Source organism: Oncorhynchus clarkii, chromosome 21 (genome assembly GCF_045791955.1).
Source record: "Oncorhynchus clarkii lewisi isolate Uvic-CL-2024 chromosome 21, UVic_Ocla_1.0, whole genome shotgun sequence".
Lineage (NCBI taxonomy): Eukaryota > Metazoa > Chordata > Actinopteri > Salmoniformes > Salmonidae > Oncorhynchus > Oncorhynchus clarkii.
This window is the reverse complement of record NC_092167.1, coordinates 44,226,585-44,249,365: the sequence shown is the minus strand read 5'-3', so window position 1 is coordinate 44,249,365 and position 22,781 is coordinate 44,226,585. Positions and strand designations below refer to the sequence as shown.

Below are 22,781 nucleotides of genomic sequence, written 5' to 3'. Positions count from 1 at the left end.
AAACCAGTGCAGCACAGGGATAGGACTGTGTAGCACAGGGATGGGACTGTGTAGCACAGGGATGGGACTGTGTGGCACAGGGATAGGACTGTGTAGCACAGGGTTAGGACTGTGTAGCGCAGGGATAGGACTGTGTAGCACAGGGATAGGACTGTGTGGCACAGGGATGGGACTGTGTAGCACAGGGATAGGACTGTGTAGCACAGGGATAGGACTGTGTGGCACAGGGATAGGACTGTGTAGCACAGGGATAGGACTGTGTAGCACAGGGATAGGACTGTGTGGCACGGGGATAGGACTGTGTGGCACAGGGATAGGACTGTGTGGCACAGGGATAGGACTGTGTAGCACAGGGATAGGACTGTGTGGCACAGGGATAGGACTGTGTAGCACAGGGATAGGACTGTGTAGCACAGGGATGGGACTGTGTAGCACAGGGATAGGACTGTGTAGCACAGGGATAGGACTGTGTGGCACAGGGATAGGACTGTGTAGCACAGGGATAGGACTGTGTAGCACAGGGATAGGACTGTGTGGCACGGGGATAGGACTGTGTGGCACAGGGATAGGACTGTGTAGCACAGGGATGGGACTGTGTGGCACAGGGATAGGACTGTGTAGCACAGGGTTAGGACTGTGTAGCGCAGGGATAGGACTGTGTGGCACAGGGATAGGACTGTGTGGCACAGGGATAGGACTGTGTAGCACAGGGATAGGACTGTGTGGCACAGGGATAGGACTGTGTAGCACAGGGATAGGACTGTGTAGCACAGGGATGGGACTGTGTAGCACAGGGATAGGACTGTGTAGCACAGGGATAGGACTGTGTGGCACAGGGATAGGACTGTGTAGCACAGGGATAGGACTGTGTAGCACAGGGATAGGACTGTGTGGCACGGGGATAGGACTGTGTGGCACAGGGATAGGACTGTGTGGCACAGGGATAGGACTGTGTAGCACAGGGATAGGACTGTGTGGCACAGGGATAGGACTGTGTAGCACAGGGATAGGACTGTGTAGCACAGGGATGGGACTGTGTAGCACAGGGATAGGACTGTGTAGCACAGGGATAGGACTGTGTGGCACAGGGATAGGACTGTGTAGCACAGGGATAGGACTGTGTAGCACAGGGATAGGACTGTGTGGCACGGGGATAGGACTGTGTGGCACAGGGATAGGACTGTGTAGCACAGGGATAGGACTGTGTAGCACAGGGATAGGATTGTGTAGCACAGGGATAGGACTGTGTAGCACAGGGATAGGACTGTGTTGCACAGGGATAGGACTGTGTAGCACAGGTATAGGACTGTGTGGCACAGGGATAGGACTGTGTAGCACAGGGATAGGACTGTGTGGCACAGGGATAGGACTGTGTAGCACAGGGATAGGACTGTGTGGCACAGGGATAGGACTGTGTAGCACAGGGATAGGACTGTGTAGCACAGGGATAGGACTGTGTAGCACAGGGATAGGACTGTGTGGCACAGGGATAGGACTGTCTAGCACAGGGATAGGACTGTGTGGCACAGGGATAGGACTGTGTAGCACAGGGATAGGACTGTGTAGCACAGGGATAGGACTGTGTGGCACAGGGATAGGACTGTCTAGCACAGGGATAGGACTGTGTAGCGCAGGGATAGGACTGTGTAGCACAGGGATAGGACTGTGTAGCCCAGGGATAGGACTGTGTGGCACAGGGATAGGACTGTGTAGCACAGGGATAGGACTGTGTGGCACAGGGATAGGACTGTCTAGCACAGGGATAGGACTGTGTAGCGCAGGGATAGGACTGTGTAGCACAGGGATAGGACTGTGTAGCCCAGGGATAGGACTGTGTGGCACAGGGATAGGACTGTGTAGCACAGGGATAGGACTGTGTGGCACAGGGATAGGACTGTGTGGCACAGGGATAGGACTGTGTAGCACAGGGATAGGACTGTGTAGCACAGGGATAGGACTGTGTAGCACAGGGATAGGACTGTGTAGCACAGTGATAGGACTGTGTAGCGCAGGGATAGGACTGTGTAGCACAGGGATAGGACTGTGTAGCCCAGGGATAGGACTGTGTGGCACAGGGATAGGACTGTGTGGCGCGGGGTTTCTCTGGAGGCGCAGCGTTTTTATGGGCTGGTCAGATACAAGACCAGGGGAGTGTTGACATGCAGATGAATGATGCCCCGAATCTCTGTCGACCCAGTGGAGAGAAAGACAGAAAAGCTCTCTTTACTTTTTCATATTTCACAGGACGCTTCTGGGATTCTATTTGATGTGCAACGCCCAAAGCAATCTGTATTTTTATGCAGGGCTGTCTATTGCAAACAGGGGCACACATGTGGTTGTGCCAGTCCCGGGCGACACTAGCAGAGGCATGCTCTCATTTACTACCCAACTCTGTTTTTACATGACATAGTAGATCTTGTATAAGTGGGGCTCTTCAGAAGAATGCTTCACCAATGAAATCTGAAATGCACAACCAAATACTTTCCCCCCGTTTATAGCCTTCTAGAATCTGATCCTGGTGGAACTCTTGATCCCAGCACTCAGAGTTCAGAGGTCGCTCACCAGCTCCCGTGTTAAGTTGTCCCGTCTTCCTATTTATCTTTTCATGTTGAATTGAGAGTTGAGGACATTGACTAGAGACCAACTACCTGTTCTACCTAGACATCTCCTTCCTTCTCTCCTGTGCCAGTCCTCCACCTTCTCCACTGCTCTACTCTTTCATCCTTCCATCAACACCTAAACTTGTCAGTAAACCACTTTCCTCACTTCCCTCACCTGGGCAAGCCAATTAAAACTTGAAAAAACATAATTGGCAAAAAGTCCAAATGTTCAGCATAGCAGATGAAGTCAGCGTTGGTGTTTCATTACGTCTCTGGCTGGTGAGAGTCAGATAGGTCTCGGTCTTACTCGGCGTCTCATTAGAGCTGTGTGGATAGAGAGGGACAGCTTTGCAGAGGCTGACAGTCTGTTGCCACGGTCACTAGCTGATTCACAGTAGGGCAGCACGCGGCCAGGCAAGGGGCGGAGGGATATGCTCGCTTGCTGCATCGCAGGATGTCACACAAGAGCCTTCCCGGTTTCACATACTTCAATGACTTTGAGTAAAAGTTCAGATTATCTGCTTTCCAATTCCCCATCTGTGGGGATAGACTTTCCCAGCAGTAACTGAGTAAATCTTTAGGAGCTTGTTTCAGCTTTAATATTGCAGATAGATTGTGGCTTCCATTAATGTAATTGTCTGAATAATTTCCAGTCCCTCATATATACTGTATATGTACTGTATATATTTTATTTTATTTTAAATCCTATATTATTTTCCCCTAACCCTACCACCCTAATTGGAGTAAACTAATGGACAATAACACTTAAGCTTTTACTTCCAGTTTATACTTTACATTCTGTATACATTTTACAGACACAGAATATTTTTCAATAGTTGTCTTCTGTTTGTTTTTAGTCCCATCCTTCAGCTCTACTCAACCCCTCCCATCTATCTCTGAACACCATCCAGTTTTGCTTCTACACCTGCATTGCTTGCTGTTTGGGGTTTTAGGCTGGGTTTCTGTACAGCACTTTGAGATATCAGCTGATGTACGAAGGGCTATATAAATAAATTTGATTTGATTTGATGATTTGATTTTGATTTGATTTGATTTGATTTGATTTTGATTTGATTTGATTTGATTTGATTTGATTTTGATTTGATTTGATTTGATTTTTGATTTATTTTTGCCATATATTTTTCAACTGTGCTGTGATGTTTCACAAAAGTTCTGAATCTTTCTATTGTCATAGTTTCTACAGATTGTAAATTAAAGATAAACATTTTTGCTAAGTGTATTATTACATTGTTGATCAATTGACTATGACTTTTCAAGTCACCCATCAGTGCTATTTGCAGAGTTAGCTCCAGGTAAATGTTGCAATTCCTCATCCATTCCTGAACCTGCGACCAAAAACAAGCTACAGATGTGCAGTACCAAAACAAATGATCCAATGATTCTGTCTCTTTGCAGTAAAATCTGCAAATCTGGGATGGTTGTGTCCCCCAAATATATTACATTCTATTGGTTCCAAGGATTTTGTATAATAATTTCATTCGAAGAACTTCGGCGTTGTTTTGTGTATCAGTTCATAAACCATGGAATCAGTGTATCGATAATCTGTTCCCAACTATTTTGCAATCTATATGGCACAGCTGTCAGTTATTTTGGTCCTTAAATGAAACTGTTATCATTTTTTATTTATCACAATTTTCTTTAACCAATTTTGGTCTTTAATGCAGGGCTTGAGCCAAAGTGTCTTTGGAACCCCAAGCTACCGCAGGGATGGAACTTTGAGCTGGAGTAGCTTTGAGGCAAAGTGTCTTTGGAACCCCAAGTTACCGCAGGGATGGAACTTTGAGCTGGAGTAGCTTTGAGCCAAAGTGTCTTTGGAACCCCAAGCTACCGCAGGGATGGAACTTTGAGCTGGAGTAGCTTGAGCCAAAGTGTCTTTGGAACCCCAAGCTACCGCAGGGATGGAACTTTGAGCTGGAGTAGCTTGAGCCAAAGTGTCTTTGGAACCCCAAGCTACCGCAGGGATGGAACTTTGAGCTGGAGTAGCTTGAGCCAAAGTGTCTTTGGAACCCCAAGCTACCGCAGGGATGGAACTTTGAGCTGGAGTAGCTTTGAGCCAAAGTGTCTTGAGAGTCTGTAGAGTGCCTAAGATAGAACTCGTCTCTCAGTTGTGGAATGGGGATTGGAGCTACTCTCGAAGTACAATCAGTGTTCCACTCAGTGGTCGGTCCGAGATGTGGAGCTTGGACCGACCAACTCTGGGTTATGTGTATAATGTAACTCTCTCTTGAGTCCCAGTGTGGGCTTTAAAGAGTAGCTCAGCCTCCCTAAAAGAGGCCTGTTGTCCTCTTGGAATAAAAATCCCTATAGCTGCATTGCTCTGCCCTGGCACAAGGGGGCAACACTAAATTTTGTTGAGGGCCTAAGGCTTTGGCCAGACTGATCCGTAGAGAACAAACACCAAATTAGAACCGATTAATCTTTTCTAATTGGCTAAAGTATGCGTCAGGCTGTGAAAGGTTCAACTCATCTGAAAATGGATGGAAATTGTATGGATATGAACGAGTCATCTCAAACCAAATTGAATTTAGTCACATGCTTCGTAAAGAACAGGTGTAGACTAGCAGTGAAATGCTTTCTGACGGGCCCTTCCCAACAACAGGTGTAGACTAGCAGTGAAATGCTTTCTGACGGGCCCTTCCCAACAATGCAGAGAGAAACAACAGGTGTAGACTAGCAGTGAAATGCTTTCTGACGGGCCCTTCCCAACAACAGGTGTAGACTAGCAGTGAAATGCTTTCTGACGGGCCCTTCCCAACAACAGGTGTAGACTAGCAGTGAAATGCTTTCTGACGGGCCCTTCCCAACAACAGGTGTAGACTAGCAGTGAAATGCTTTCTGACGGGCCCTTCCCAACAATGCAGAGAGAAACAACAGGTGTAGACTAGCAGTGAAATGCTTTCTGACGGGCCCTTCCCAACAACAGGTGTAGACTAGCAGTGAAATGCTTTCTGACGGGCCCTTCCCAACAACAGGTGTAGACTAGCAGTGAAATGCTTTCTGACGGGCCCTTCCCAACAATGCAGAGAGAAACAACAGGTGTAGACTAGCAGTGAAATGCTTTCTGACGGGCCCTTCCCAACAATGCAGAGAGAAACAACAGGTGTAGACTAGCAGTGAAATGCTTTCTGACGGGCCCTTCCCAACAACAGGTGTAGACTAGCAGTGAAATGCTTTCTGACGGGCCCTTCCCAACAACAGGTGTAGACTAGCAGTGAAATGCTTTCTGACGGGCCCTTCCCAACAACAGGTGTAGACTAGCAGTGAAATGCTTTCTGACGGGCCCTTCCCAACAATGCAGAGAGAAACAACAGGTGTAGACTAGCAGTGAAATGCTTTCTGACGGGCCCTTCCCAACAACAGGTGTAGACTAGCAGTGAAATGCTTTCTGACGGGCCCTTCCCAACAATGCAGAGAGAAACAACAGGTGTAGACTAGCAGTGAAATGCTTTCTGACGGGCCCTTCCCAACAACAGGTGTAGACTAGCAGTGAAATGCTTTCTGACGGGCCATTCCCAACAACAGGTGTAGACTAGCAGTGAAATGCTTTCTGACGGGCCCTTCCCAACAATGCAGAGAGAAACAACAGGTGTAGACTAGCAGTGAAATGCTTTCTGACCGGCCCTTCCCAACAATGCAGAGAGAAACAACAGGTGTAGACTTGCAGTGAAATGCTTTCTGACGGGCCCTTCCCAACAACAGGTGTAGACTAGCAGTGAAATGCTTTCTGACGGGCCCTTCCCAACAACAGGTGTAGACTAGCAGTGAAATGCTTTCTGACGGGCCCTTCCCAACAATGCAGAGAGAAACAACAGGTGTAGACTAGCAGTGAAATGCTTTCTGACGGGCCCTTCCCAACAACAGGTGTAGACTAGCAGTGAAATGCTTTCTGACGGGCCCTTCCCAACAATGCAGAGAGAAACAACAGGTGTAGACTAGCAGTGAAATGCTTTCTGACGGGCCCTTCCCAACAACAGGTGTAGACTAGCAGTGAAATGCTTTCTGACGGGCCCTTCCCAACAATGCAGAGAGAAACAACAGGTGTAGACTAGCAGTGAAATGCTTTCTGACGGGCCCTTCCCAACAACAGGTGTAGACTAGCAGTGAAATGCTTTCTGACGGGCCCTTCCCAACAACAGGTGTAGACTAGCAGTGAAATGCTTTCTGACGGGCCCTTCCCAACAACAGGTGTAGACTAACAGTGAAATGCTTTCTGACGGGCCCTTCCCAACAACAGGTGTAGACAAGCAGTGAAATGCTTTCTGACGGGCCCTTCCCAACAACAGGTGTAGACTAGCAGTGAAATGCTTTCTGACGGGCCCTTCCCAACAACAGGTGTAGACTAACAGTGAAATGCTTTCTGACGGGCCCTTCCCAACAACAGGTGTAGACTAGCAGTGAAATGCTTTCTGACGGGCCCTTCCCAACAACAGGTGTAGACTAGCAGTGAAATGCTTTCTGACGGGCCCTTCCCAACAACAGGTGTAGACTAGCAGTGAAATGCTTTCTGACGGGCCCTTCCCAACAACAGGTGTAGACTAGCAGTGAAATGCTTTCTGACGGGCCCTTCCCAACAACAGGTGTAGACTAGCAGTGAAATGCTTTCTGACGGGCCCTTCCCAACAATGCAGAGAGAAACAACAGGTGTAGACTAGCAGTGAAATGCTTTCTGACGGGCCCTTCCCAACAACAGGTGTAGACTAGCAGTGAAATGCTTTCTGACGGGCCCTTCCCAACAATGCAGAGAGAAACAACAGGTGTAGACTAGCAGTGAAATGCTTTCTGACGGGCCCTTCCCAACAACAGGTGTAGACTAGCAGTGAAATGCTTTCTGACGGGCCCTTCCCAACAATGCAGAGAGAAACAACAGGTGTAGACTAGCAGTGAAATGCTTTCTGACGGGCCCTTCCCAACAACAGGTGTAGACTAGCAGTGAAATGCTTTCTGACGGGCCCTTCCCAACAACAGGTGTAGACTAGCAGTGAAATGCTTTCTGACGGGCCCTTCCCAACAATGCAGAGAGAAACAACAGGTGTAGACTAACAGAGAAATGCTTTCTGACGGGCCCTTCCCAACAACAGGTGTAGACTAGCAGTGAAATGCTTTCTGACGGGCCCTTCCCAACAACAGGTGTAGACTAGCAGTGAAATGCTTTCTGACGGGCCCTTCCCAACAACAGGTGTAGACTAGCAGTGAAATGCTTTCTGACGGGCCCTTCCCAACAACAGGTGTAGACTAGCAGTGAAATGCTTTCTGACGGGCCCTTCCCAACAACAGGTGTAGACTAGCAGTGAAATGCTTTCTGACGGGCCCTTCCCAACAACAGGTGTAGACTAGCAGTGAAATGCTTTCTGACGGGCCCTTCCCAACAACAGGTGTAGACTAGCAGTGAAATGCTTTCTGACGGGCCCTTCCCAACAACAGGTGTAGACTAGCAGTGAAATGCTTTATGACGGGCCCTTCCCAACAACAGGTGTAGACTAGCAGTGAAATGCTTTCTGACGGGCCCTTCCCAACAATGCAGAGAGAAACAACAGGTGTAGACTAGCAGTGAAATGCTTTCTGACGGGCCCTTCCCAACAACAGGTGTAGACTAGCAGTGAAATGCTTTCTGACGGGCCCTTCCCAACAACAGGTGTAGACTTGCAGTGAAATGCTTTCTGACGGGCCCTTCCCAACAATGCAGAGAGAAACAACAGGTGTAGACTAGCAGTGGAATGCTTTCTGACGGGCCCTTCCCAACAACAGGTGTAGACTAGCAGTGAAATGCTTTCTGACGGGCCCTTCCCAACAACAGGTGTAGACTAGCAGTGAAATGCTTTCTGACGGGCCCTTCCCAACAACAGGTGTAGACTAGCAGTGAAATGCTTTCGGACGGGCCCTTCCCAACAACAGGTGTAGACTAGCAGTGAAATGCTTTCTGACGGGCCCTTCCCAACAACAGGTGTAGACTAGCAGTGAAATGCTTTCTGACGGGCCCTTCCCAACAACAGGTGTAGACTAGCAGTGAAATGCTTTCTGACGGGCCCTTCCCAACAACAGGTGTAGACTAGCAGTGAAATGCTTTCTGACGGGCCCTTCCCAACAACAGGTGTAGACTAGCAGTGAAATGCTTTCTGACGGGCCCTTCCCAACAACAGGTGTAGACTAGCAGTGAAATGCTTTCTGACGGGCCCTTCCCAACAACAGGTGTAGACTAGCAGTGAAATGCTTTCTGACGGGCCCTTCCCAACAATGCAGAGAGAAACAACAGGTGTAGACTAGCAGTGAAATGCTTTCTGACGGGCCCTTCCCAACAACAGGTGTAGACTAGCAGTGAAATGCTTTCTGACGGGCCCTTCCCAACAATGCAGAGAGAAACAACAGGTGTAGACTAGCAGTGAAATGCTTTCTGACGGGCCCTTCCCAACAACAGGTGTAGACTAGCAGTGAAATGCTTTCTGACGGGCCCTTCCCAACAATGCAGAGAGAAACAACAGGTGTAGACTAGCAGTGAAATGCTTTCTGACGGGCCCTTCCCAACAACAGGTGTAGACTAGCAGTGAAATGCTTTCTGACGGGCCCTTCCCAACAACAGGTGTAGACTAGCAGTGAAATGCTTTCTGACGGGCCCTTCCCAACAATGCAGAGAGAAACAACAGGTGTAGACTAACAGTAAAATGCTTTCTGACGGGCCCTTCCCAACAACAGGTGTTGACTAGCAGTGAAATGCTTTCGGACGGGCCCTTCCCAACAACAGGTGTAGACTAGCAGTGAAATGCTTTCTGACGGGCCCTTCCCAACAACAGGTGTAGACTAGCAGTGAAATGCTTTCTGACGGGCCCTTCCCAACAACAGGTGTAGACTAGCAGTGAAATGCTTTCTGACGGGCCCTTCCCAACAACAGGTGTAGACTAGCAGTGAAATGCTTTCTGACGGGCCCTTCCCAACAATGCAGAGAGAAACAACAGGTGTAGACTAGCAGTGAAATGCTTTCTGACGGGCCCTTCCCAACAACAGGTGTAGACTAGCAGTGAAATGCTTTCTGACGGGCCCTTCCCAACGACAGGTGTAGACTAGCAGTGAAATGCTTTCTGACGGGCCCTTCCCAACAATGCAGAGAGAAACAACAGGTGTAGACTAGCAGTGAAATGCTTTCTGACGGGCCCTTCCCAACAACAGGTGTAGACTAGCAGTGAAATGCTTTCTGACGGGCCCTTCCCAACAACAGGTGTAGACTAGCAGTGAAATGCTTTCTGACGGGCCCTTCCCAACAATGCAGAGAGAAACAACAGGTGTAGACTAGCAGTGAAATGCTTTCTGACGGGCCCTTCCCAACAACAGGTGTAGACTAGCAGTGAAATGCTTTCTGACGGGCCCTTCCCAACAACAGGTGTAGACTAGCAGTGAAATGCTTTCTGACGGGCCCTTCCCAACAACAGGTGTAGACTAGCAGTGAAATGCTTTCTGACGGGCCCTTCCCAACAACAGGTGTAGACTAGCAGTGAAATGCTTTCTGACGGGCCCTTCCCAACAACAGGTGTAGACTAGCAGTGAAATGCTTTCGGACGGGCCCTTCCCAACAACAGGTGTAGACTAGCAGTGAAATGCTTTCTGACGGGCCCTTCCCAACAACAGGTGTAGACTAGCAGTGAAATGCTTTCTGACGGGCCCTTCCCAACAACAGGTGTAGACTAGCAGTGAAATGCTTTCTGACGGGCCCTTCCCAACAACAGGTGTAGACTAGCAGTGAAATGCTTTCTGACGGGCCCTTCCCAACAATGCAGAGAGAAACAACAGGTGTAGACTAGCAGTGAAATGCTTTCTGACGGGCCCTTCCCAACAACAGGTGTAGACTAGCAGAGAAATAATAGAAAAGTAAAACATGTAATAATACAAGCAGTAATAGATAAACAATGAGTAATGATAACTGGGCTATATAAGGGGTTCCAGTACTGAGTCTATGAGTAATGATAACTGGGCTGAGGGGTTCCAGTACTGAGTCTATGAGTAATGATAACTGGGCTGAGGGGTTCCAGTACTGAGTCTATGAGTAATGATAACTGGGCTGAGGGGTTCCAGTACTGAGTCTATGATTAATGATAACTGGGCTTTATAAGGGGTTCCAGTACTGAGTCTATGAGTAATGATAACTGGGCTATATAAGGGGTTCCAGTACTGAGTCTATGATTAATGATAACTGGGCTATATAAGGGGTTCCAGTACTGAGTCTATGAGTAATGATAACTGGGCTATATAAGGGGTTCCAGTACTGAGTCTATGATGAGTAATGATAACTGGGCTATATAAGGGGTTCCAGTACTGAGTCTATGAGTAATGATAACTGGGCTATATAAGGGGTTCCAGTACTGAGTCTATGAGTAATGATAACTGGGCTATATAAGGGGTTCCAGTACTGAGTCTATGAGTAATGATAACTGGGCTGAGGGGTTCCAGTACTGAGTCTATGAGTAATGATAACTGGGCTATATAAGGGGTTCCAGTACTGAGTCTATGAGTAATGATAACTGGGCTATATAAGGGGTTCCAGTACTGAGTCTATGAGTAATGATAACTGGGCTATATAAGGGGTTCCAGTACTGAGTCTATGAGTAATGATAACTGGGCTATATAAGGGGTTCCAGTACTGAGTCTATGAGTAATGATAACTGGGCTATATAAGGGGTTCCAGTACTGAGTCTATGAGTAATGATAACTGGGCTATATAAGGGGTTCCAGTACTGAGTCAATGAGTAATGATAACTGGGCTATATAAGGGGTTCCAGTACTGAGTCTATGAGTAATGATAACTGGGCTATATAAGGGGTTCCAGTACTGAGTCTATGAGTAATGATAACTGGGCTATATAAGGGGTTCCAGTACTGAGTCTATGAGTAATGATAACTGGGCTATATAAGGGGTTCCAGTACTGAGTCAATGAGTAATGATAACTGGGCTATATAAGGGGTTCCAGTACTGAGTCTATGAGTAATGATAACTGGGCTATATAAGGGGTTCCAGTACTGAGTCTATGATTAATGATAACTGGGCTATATAAGGGGTTCCAGTACTGAGTCTATGATTAATGATAACTGGGCTATATAAGGGGTTCCAGTACTGAGTCTATGAGTAATGATAACTGGGCTATATAAGGGGTTCCAGTACTGAGTCTATGATTAATGATAACTGGGCTATATAAGGGGTTCCAGCACTGAGTCTATGATTAATGATAACTGGGCTATATAAGGGGTTCCAGTACTGAGTCTATGAGTAATGATAACTGGGCTATATAAGGGGTTCCAGTACTGAGTCTATGATTAATGATAACTGGGCTATATAAGGGGTTCCAGTACTGAGTCTATGAGTAATGATAACTGGGCTATATAAGGGGTTCCAGCACTGAGTCTATGAGTAATGATAACTGGGCTATATACAAAGGGTTCCAGCACTGAGTATATGAGTAATGATAACTGGGCTTTATACAAGGTGTTCCAGCACTGAGTATATGAGTAATGATAACTGGGCTTTATACAAGGGGTTCCAGCACTGAGTATATGAGTAATGATAACTGGGCTTTATACAAGGGGTTCCAGCACTGAGTATATGAGTAATGATAACTGGGCTTTATACAAGGGGTTCCAGCACTGAGTATATGAGTAATGATAACTGGGCTTTATACAAGGGGTTCCAGCACTGAGTATATGAGTAATGATAACTGGGCTTTATACAAGGGGTTCCAGCACTGAGTATATGAGTAATGATAACTGGGCTTTATACAAGGGGTTCCAGCACTGAGTATATGAGTAATGATAACTGGGCTTTATACAAGGTGTTCCAGCACTGAGTATATGAGTAATGATAACTGGGCTGAGGGGTTCCAGTACTGAGTGTATGAGTAATGATAATTGGGCTATATACAAGGGGTTCCAGTACTGAGTGTATGAGTAATGATAATTGGGCTATATACAAGGGATTGCAGTACTCAGTCAATGTGCAGGGGTACAAGGTAATTGAGGAAGATATGCACATATAACTAGGAATAAAATGACAGACAAATAAACAGTAGCAGCAACAGACACAGAGTGTACAAAACATTAGGAACACCTGCTCTTTACATGCCTGTCCCAGTGAATCCATGTGAAAGCTAGATAAATATTGATGTCACTTGTTAAATCCACTTCAATCAGTGTAGATGAAGGGGAGGAGACAGGTTAAAGAATGATTTTTAAGCCTTGATACATGGATTGTGTCTGTGTGCCATTCAGAGGGAGAATGGCAAGATAAAATATTTAAGTGCCTTTGAACGGGGTATGGTAGTAGGTGCCAGACGCACCGGTTTGTGTCCAGAACTGCAACGCTGCTGTTTTTTACACTCTCAACAGTTTCCTGTGTGTATCAAGAATGCTCCACCACCCAAAGAACATCCAGCCAACTTGAAAAAATCTATCATATTTCAATCAAATGTATTTATAAATCCCTTTTTACACAAAGTGCTGTACAGAAACCCAGTCTAAAACCCCAAACAACAAGCGATGTAGAAGCATGGTGGCTAGGAAAAACTCCCTAGAAAGGTCGGAACCTAGGCCGGAACCTAGGCCGGAACCTAGGCTGGAACCATTCGGAACAGGTCTCTTTATTTATGCATATCAGGCCCGGGTGAGAAAGCCCCAGGTTCATTTCGGGAATGGATCCAACTTCTTGGACCCGTGACGACCTATACTCTGCACTGTGGTTCATACACTGAAGTCTCGACAGAGCTGCCATCTTCAACACAGCCTTCTGTAGACCTCTGCTCCTGGCCAGGGCCCTGGGCCAATCAGCTACTACCAGCCCCTGGGCAGTAAGGCCCAGTGGGTTCTTACCTGGATCCTGCTCCTGGCCAGTGCCCTGGGCCAATCAGCTACTACCAGCCCAGGGCAGTAAGTCCCAGTGTGTTCTTCCCTGGATCCTGACAACTCACTCCACCGACCTGCCAATAACACCTCCAAAGGGCTAACTGCTCGCTCTCTGAACCTCCGGCATCCCTCGCCATGGCAACGCACGCCCAGCAGGCCGCACTGCTGTCAAAACCGGAGAGTTCCCCGAAAATAAGAAATAACAATGAACGAGTGGGACACACGCAAGCACACACACACACACACACACACACACACACACACACACACACACACACACACACACACACACGTGTGCGTGAATGTTTTTGTACGACGGTGTTAGGAATTTTATGAATAATAACTAAACAATATCTACATTTAAATTAAATAGAACTATAACTAATTAAACTCTACCCTGTTTTGTTATATCTGATTAATAATGTTAGTTCATAAGGAAGAGATTATGTAGCATGAACAAGGAGTAATTAAACATAATAAACACCATTCCAACTAGGTTGGAGAGGAATGTGTTGTGTGTTTTAAATAAGCAAAGAGGGTCATTAACCTATGTTTGAACCAACTCAACTATAACTCTGGGGCGTTTAGATAAGACAGCGAGTGCCTCCCTAGGTTTTCCGTTATCTGGAACTGTCTGCTAAATAGTGATAGATAATGGTGAGACTTCAGAAGTTAATCTTGATATAGTGTGTGTGTCAGGAGTGTGCGCTAGTGGGTTGGAATACACTTTTGAACCTGCTTTGTCTTGGTCGAGAGGAGGAGATTCATTCTATAACCAATGACATCATATTTTATATATAAACTGTGGTACGTGGTTTTATGGCAGCGCGCTCCGAGAATAAATATTATTATCTAATTTTGATAAGACTGGTCTCTGTCTATTTTATGCAAATACGGGTCTTACTAATTTTCAGAAACAAACAGAGTGATTTTAATTAAATTGATTAATGAACACATATAGGAATTATAAAATTCCATTAACAGATGGGCAAGATGCTCTGGTTCTATGAATGATATAGGTCTGTGTTGAGTTGTATATCAAAGGCAGATTTTCTTCCCCACAAAAACTAATGTTCAGCACTTGTACTTGAATAAAACTCTAAAGGGGTTTAATATTTGAAGCTCCTCCTGAAGTGATATTCAGCGTTAAACAAGACAATTCATCTGGCTTGCGTGAGGACCACTCTGTAAACATTTCCTTCTGAAATTAAAGTGTAAAACAAGACAGCTATTTGTACAGGCTAATAGTTTCTCTGTGTTCCCTCAAACGGTTCATCATCAGCATTACAGCCACAGCCCAGGGAAAGAAGTTTTCAAAATACATTTTTGAATCATTTTGAATCAAACCAAATACTGCTATTGCAATAGTTACCATGCTGTATCTGTGAACGTGTTTCAGTTTATATTGTACCGTTGAGACTCACCATTCATCCTCCGCTCTTCCTCTCTCCTCTTCGTCTTCCTCAGGTCATTCTCATCCTGACCAAGTATTACCACGTCGACTCCAGCAAGGTCCTGGAGAGCTCCCTCTGGAGGTAAGATCAAAAGGCTGTGTTTGTTTATTAGTACCTGTTCAGGTTATATCGGCGCCACAGCCAAGTCCACCTATCAGGACAGGGACTCACTGTGAGGTTAAAGTGGCAATATGTAACTTTTTTGGCAACCAGACCAAATTCACATAGAAATGTGAGTCATAAATCTGTCATTCTCGCTGAAATCAAGTCTAAGAAGCGGTATATCTATGCGCGCTATTTCTATTCTTCCTGTTCTTAAGTTTTGTTTTAGTGTTTTTTTACTTTCGGTTTTGTACACCAGCTTTAAACAGCTGAAAAAACTATAATTTTAGTTTTGGAAAATATATTTCACAGCGGTTTAGATGGTACAATGATTCTCTACACTGTACTAGCTTATTTTGTCTCATAAACTAAAATTAAGCAAACTATTAGAGTTTTAGCAACCAGGAAATGGTGGAACTATTTCTGCATAGGGCACCTTTAAAGGGTGGTGGGTCAGTTTATCTCATTGCTGTGCTTCTCAGAAGACACACTGGCACTGAGTACGGACAGAACAGTTTGGAAGAACGACAAAACATCAGCTGGGGCTGGGAAAGAGAGGAAGTGGGTCGGTGGCATGGGGCGAGAGCGGGCATCTGTTTGGACAGATAGCTAATCAGTGTGGCACAGGGCAGGACAGTGGGCATCGTCTGGTGCCAGGGAGACAGGGTCACGACTCGGCCTGATGGGCAGACCAGAGCAGCTTCTACTTAGTAGAACTGGCCAGTCAGCAGTGACATCTCCACTGTTCTCCGTTTCAGAGACTCAGAAGCTCAGAACCAATCACTCTAACACATACATTTTGTTATTCTAAAACATAAGTCCTCAAGTGGCAGGGTCCTGGTTCTAATGATAGAAATAGAAAGCCATCAAACAGTAAATGTGTCTCATGCACAGGAGGTTGATGGCACCACAATAGGGGAGGACGGGCTGGTGGTAATGGCTGGAATGGAATGGATGGAATGGTATCAAATACATGGTTCCCTCTGTGTTTGATGCCATTCCATTTGCTTCGTTCCGGACCTTATTACGAGCTGTCCTCCCCTCCTGTGGTCTCACAATAGTACTTCATTACTTCCCTCTACCTCACTGTGGGTCCTCTGCACTTCAAAACGCTGGCCGCTCATTAGCTGTGACTGCTTGTCTCCCTCTAGCAGTCATATGAATAATGCACATACTATTCCCACCCTGCTCCTGTTGATGTTTTAATTGTTGTAATTCATGAATAATTTGTTAAGGTTCACCATGACGAACCAGTCTGGTCGGAGAAAAAAAAGAGAAGTTGAAAGAATCTAAACAAACTGTAATTTAAATCACAAATCTGGCACGTTGTTAGCCTCCCTTCATTATTGTCCGTGAACGGTGAAGAGAATTAGCATGTTTTTGTCTGGAGCCAAAATGGCCGCCGTGGTGTTGTGCTGTTATTATGTGTGTGGGCGTCGGATTCCTGTCAGCTCCAGAATGGCTGTGCAGTTGCACCGCCACCTCCACTGTCCTTGAGCCTACACTTTGATGTCCTCAAGCATGGGATCAAACGGTGGGGAAGATGGGGGAGATTAATGGGCTCGGCACCTCACTGTCAGGTGGTGTAGATCAAGACGCCAGGCGATGTGAGGCACCGCTCCGGAGGAACGTTAGCTGAGAAGACGGGAGAGAGGAACTTCTGTGAGGCTTTTGGGTCAGTGGGTTTTAGACGCCTGTCATCCGACGTGGCTTGCCTTTGGAGTCCTTTGGACTGGCTTGAAAGTCGGTGATGATTTCTTAGTGTGGGCTACATCAACCACTGCAAGGTGAAATGAGACAGATCTGCCTGTACTTCTGTCTGTCTGTTTACCCCTCATTTACTTTCTCAGTTTTGCTTGTCAATTCTCTTAAATTTGAGAGAGGTTCTGGTTAAGATTAAAAAGCTCTGTGAGGAACCCAGGCATGTGGTCCCCAAACTGTCTCTGTACCTTCCTATGACTCATCTGAAAGCTAAAGTAACATCAACAGTGGTGATCCCAGCAATCCCGAACCCAGTCTTCCCCGGATGCTTGAAGGGGGGGGGGGGGGGGGGGGAGCGGTCCCATATTTTTCCAATCAGGATTAAGCCAGAGCGGATAATGGGTTTGTGGTGTGAGACAATCCTATGTGAACTGGGCTCCGGAGAGACGGAGTGGGAGGGATCCAAGCTGCTCCAACTGGCTATCTTTCACATGACTCAATTCTCAAAGATCTCTCACAGAATATCATCATCTTCATTTTTATTTCATTCTAAGAGAATATCAAAGGTGACTGATCTGATACAGATCTCGCTCAGGCACAGCCGGGGACGACTAAATATTGATCATTTAAAGCGCCGGTCAATTATACGCTTTAGAATAGTGAATGTGCTTTTGCCCCTGCTGACACAACTCTCTGTGTGAACCTGTCTGTTTATGGTCATGTTCAGATACGACAGAGTTGAACAAGTTAAGGATAAACCAACTGCTTCAAAGTGGCTGATGGGATTGATTTTTTTTTTTTTAAGACCTCAGTTTCTCCCTGGTCTCTCCCAGTGTTCGTTCTTCTTTGTGTTCTGTGGAGTTTGGGCTACCTCCATAGCTCTGGCGTCAGCCATGGGAGTTTAATGCTGAGTCTCTGGCTCCAATAACCGGGGCTTTGAATCTGTTATGGCTGTCCCAGGATCCTCAGCTGGAGCTCGATGAAGAGACCTAAACATTCCCTTTTCTCACGAGAACGGCTCTCTTTGTGATGCAAAACGGCCATGGTTGCTATGAAATTGAGGCAACCGAGGATGTTTATATTTTTTTTAAAAAGGTTTATATCGAAAAGACACAGTTTGCGTTTGAATAAAATAATGGTTTTACTTGTAAGGAACAAGTAGAGACCTACCAAGGGGAGAGTTATAGCTTGCCAATTACAGCTATACTGAGATTGTAATGTGGACAACAGGCCTTCTATTTCCCTCACACTCACACACCTCTCTCTCACTCACAGGCTCTCTTCCCTCTCTTTATTGATTCTTTCAGAGACAAGGGAACGAGGAAAAAGAGCGATAGAGAGACAAAGGGAAAAGACAGTGATGGAGAAAGGAAGAGGGGAACAGGGGAGGGTAGGGAGAGAGGAAGAGGGGAAGAGGGGAGGGTAGGGAGAGAGGAAGAGGGGAAGAGGGGAGGGTAGGGAGAGAGGAAGAGGGGAAGAGGGGAGGGTAGGGAGAGAGGAAGAGGGGAAGAGGGGAGGGTAGGGAGAGAGGAAGAGGGGAAGAGGGGAGGGTAGGGAGAGCGGAAGAGGGGAAGAGAGGTAGAGAAGAAGTGTGATTGTGGAGAAACGTATGTGATAATTGTCTGACCTGTTTCCCCTACTGTTTTGCCTCAGGGGACCTCAGAATCCCTCTCTCTCAATTCAATTCAAGGGGCTTTATTGGCTAGGGAAACATATGTTTACATTGCCAAAGCAAGGGAAATAGAAGTGAAAATACAATACAACATGAACAGTAAACATTACACTCACAAAAGTTTAAAATGAATATTAACACTTCAACTGGCATATTATGGCTTATACACAGTCTTGTAACGACTTGCAAATAATTAAAGTACAAAAGGGAAAATAAATAAACATCAATACTGGTTGACCTTTCCTTGTGACAACAGGTCACAAATCTTGCTGCTGTGATGGAACACTGTGGTATTTCACCCAGTAGATACGGGAGTTTATCAAAATATAATTATTTTTTGAATTCTTTGTGGATCTGTGTAATTTGAGGGAAATATGTCTCTCTAATATGGTCATACATTTCTACCTCATTTTGTGGGCAGTGTGCACATAGCCTGTCTTCTCTTGAGAGTCATGTCTGCCTACGGCAGCCTTTCTCAATAGCAAGGCTATGCTCACTGAGTCTGTACATAGTCAAAGATTTCCTTAATTTTGGGTCAGTCACAGTGGTCAGGTATTCTGGCCCTCTGTTAAGGGCCAAAGAGCATTCTAGATTGGTCTGTTTTTTGGTTAGTTCTTTCCAATGTGTATGTGTCTGTCTGTCTGTCTCTCCGTCTGTCCGAGGACAAACACCACACACCCTCACCATGTGTGTGCACGTGTCTGTGTGTATTTGGACAAGGCTTTGCGTGTGGTTGTGCCTACAGCGTGTGCAGAATGTGTGTTCACACAATCCCTGTTGTGTGTAAGCTGGGAGCATTCACCTCACCGTGAACCTCGGAGCACTTCACTCACATTTTTTGGGGAGTTGTTCTCCCACCTCCTTCCCCTCAGTTTCCCCCCAAAACCCCCTGCTGTGCTTTTAGTTTCTGCCACAGATTCTTACTCCTCGGAAAGTCTTCTCAGGCTGATAAGGCAAGAATACTTATTTTTATCAAGAGATCTCCCTTTACAATCTATACTCTCCTGCAGCTGTCTGGACATTAACGTCCAAACTGGCTCCCTATTCTTTATTTAACTCACCACTCTGGTCTAAAGTAGTGAACTATGTAGGGAATAGGGTTCTATATGGCCCTGGTCTAAAGTAGTGAACTATGTAGAGAATAGGGTTATATAGGGCTCTGGTCTAAAGTAGTGAACTATGTAGGGAATAGGGTTATATAGGGCTCTGGTCTAAAGTAGTGAACTATGTAGCGAAAAGGGAGCCATTTGGGACATACTCTATGTCTATAACAGCTGCAGGGTTCGGGTTCCATTTCCCTATCCAGAAATCCAAACTTCAGCTGTGGTCTCGCTGTCCCCACTCATTTCCAATGATGAATTAGCATGTCAGAGTCTCAGCGCTACCATCACTATCAACCATCATATGGCCGAGGCCTGTTAACATTTTGTCATCATCTGCCCAGACTCTTCCCGAAAGAGAGACAGGAAATAGCAGCAGCCTGAGTCACTCTACAGTACTGTACCCCTACACCAGCTGGTTACCCCATAGTCTTACTGTATGAACAGAAAGCAAGTCAAACGATATGTCAGTCATCCAAAAGCACACGACTGTAACGATTCTCTTCTTGTGAAGTAGAGGCGGACCAAAGCGCAGCGTGGTGGTTGTTCATTGTATTTTAATGAAGACACTATACATGAACAAACTAACGAAAAAACAAGAAACGTGAGAACTCAAAACAGCCCTGTCTGGTGCAAACACAAAGACAGGAACAATCACCCACCAACAAACAGTGAAACCCAGGCTACCTAAGTATGATTCTCAATCAGAGACAACTAATGACACCTGCCTCTGATTGAGAACCATACTAGGCCGAAAACATAGAACTGACCCAAAACATAGAAAAACAAACATAGACTGCCCACCCAACTCACGCCCTGACCATACTAAATAAATGCAAAACAAAGGAAATAGAGGTCAGAACGTGACAGTACCCCCCCCCAAAGGTGCGGACTCCGGCCGCAAAACCTTGACCTATAGGGGAGGGTCTGGGTGGGCGTCTGTCCGCGGTGGCGGCTCTGGCGCGGGACGCGGACCCCACTTCGCCATTGTCTTAGTCCGCCGTATTGTCCGCCTCCGTGGCTTACTCCCCATGCCCACCCCTCTCAATGACCCCACTGGACAGAGGGGCTGCTTGGGACAGAGGGGCAGCTCGGGACAGAGGTGAAGCAGCTGCTCGGGACAGAGGGGCGGCAGCTGCTCGGGACAGAGGGGCGGCAGCAGCTCGGGACAGAGGGGCGGCAGCTGCTCGGGACCGAGGGGCGGCAGCAGCTCGGGACAGAGGGGCGGCAGCAGCTCGGGACAGAGGGGCGGCAGCAGCTCGGGACAGAGGGGCAGCTGCTCGGGACGGAGGGGCAGCTGCTCCGGGCGGAGGGGCTCTAGCGGCCCCTGGCTGACTGGCGGCACCTGGCTGACTGGCGGCACTGGCGGCCCCTGGTTGACTGGCGGCACTGGCGGCCCCTGGCTGACTGGCGGCACTGGCGGCCCCTGGCTGACGGGCGGCACTGGCGGCCCCTGGTTGACGGGCGGCACTGGCGGCCCCTGGTTGACTGGCGGCACTGGCGGCCCCTGGCTGACTGGCGGCACTGGCGGCCCCTGACTGACGGGCGGCACTGGCGGCCCCTGGCAGACGGGCGGCACTGGCGGCTCCTGGCAGACGGGCGGCATTGGCGGCTCCTGGCAGACGGGCGGCATTGGCGGCTCCTGGCAGACGGGCGGCATTGGCGGCGCTGGGCAGACGGGCGGCACTGGCGGCGCTGGGCAGACGGGCGGCACTGGCGGCGCTGGGCAGACGGGCGGCACTGGCGGCGCTGGGCAGACGGGTGGCACTGGCGGCGCTGGGCAGACGGGCGGCACTGGCGGCGCTGGGCAGACGGGCGGCACTGGCGGCGCTGGGCAGACGGGAGACTCCGGCAGCGCTGGAGAAGAGGAAGGCTCTGGTAGCGCCGGAGAGGCGGGAGACTCCGGCAGCGCTGGAGAGGAAGAAGGCTCTGGTAGTGCTGGACAGGCGAGGCGCACTGTAGGCCTGATGCGTGGTGCTGGCACTGGTGGTACTGGGCCGAGGACACGCACAGGAAGCCTTGTGCGGGGAGCTGCTACCGGAGGGCTGGGGTGTGGAGGTGGTACTGGAAAGACCGGACCGTGCAGGCGCACTGGAGCTCTTGAGCACCGAGCCTGCCCAACCTTACCTGGTTGAATGCTCACGGTCGCCCTGCCAGTGCGGCGTGGTGGAATAGCCCGCACTGGGCTATGCAGGCGAACCGGAGACACCGAGCGCAAGGCTGGTGCCATGTAAGCCGGCCCAAGGAGACGCACTGGGGACCAGCTGCGTAGAGCCGGCTTCATGGCATTAGGCTCGACGCTCAATCTAGCCCGGCCGACACGCGGAGCTGGAATATACCGCACCGGGCTATGCACCCGCACTGGAGACACCGTGCGCACCACTGCATAACACGGTGCCTGTCCGGTCTCTCTAGCCCCCCGGTAAGCACAGGGAGTCTGCCCAGGTCTCCTACCTGGCGTAGCCATACTCCCTGTTAGCCCCCCCCAAAGAAATTTTTGGGGTTGCCTCTCGGGCTTCCTTCCGCGCCGCCGTGCCTGCTTCGCCAACTCCATTCTCTGATAGCCTTCCGCGCACTGCTCCATCGAATCCCAGGCGGGCTCCGGCACTCTCCCTGGGTCGGCCGCCCACCTGTCGATCTCCTCCCAAGTAGTATACTCCATGCCATTGCTGTCCATAACGTCCTCCCATGTCCATACCTCCTCGCGCTGCTCCTGCTGCTGCTTTTTCCGTTGCCCATTACCACACCGCTTGGTCCTGTTGTGGTGGGTGATTCTGTAACGATTCTCTTCTTGTGAAGTAGAGGCGGACCAAAGCGCAGCGTGGTGGTTGTTCATTGTATTTTAATGAAGACACTATACATGAACAAACTAACGAAAAAACAAGAAACGTGAGAACTCAAAACAGCCCTGTCTGGTGCAAACACAAAGACAGGAACAATCACCCACCAACAAACAGTGAAACCCAGGCTACCTAAGTATGATTCTCAATCAGAGACAACTAATGACACCTGCCTCTGATTGAGAACCATACTAGGCCGAAAACATAGAACTGACCCAAAACATAGAAAAACAAACATAGACTGCCCACCCAACTCACGCCCTGACCATACTAAATAAATGCAAAACAAAGGAAATAGAGGTCAGAACGTGACAACGACACCATGATGCATCTCCTGGATGTTTTCTCTCTCTTGGAAGAGATTTCAACGGGGGAAAAACCAGTATAAATCAAGGTCAAATTAAAGTAATGAAGGAAACA

General features: G+C 47.8%; 1 protein-coding gene across 1 annotated transcript in view; it reads left to right on the top strand.

Annotated features, from left to right (window-relative positions):
• Positions 1-22,781, top strand: part of LOC139379087 (VPS10 domain-containing receptor SorCS2-like) — a 418,987-nt gene that overhangs the window by 103,831 nt on the left and 292,375 nt on the right. Inside the window, exon 2 of the mRNA XM_071121886.1 lies at positions 14,960-15,027. Coding sequence (XP_070977987.1) covers positions 14,960-15,027 — 68 coding nt within the window. The remainder of the gene's footprint in view (positions 1-14,959; positions 15,028-22,781) is intronic.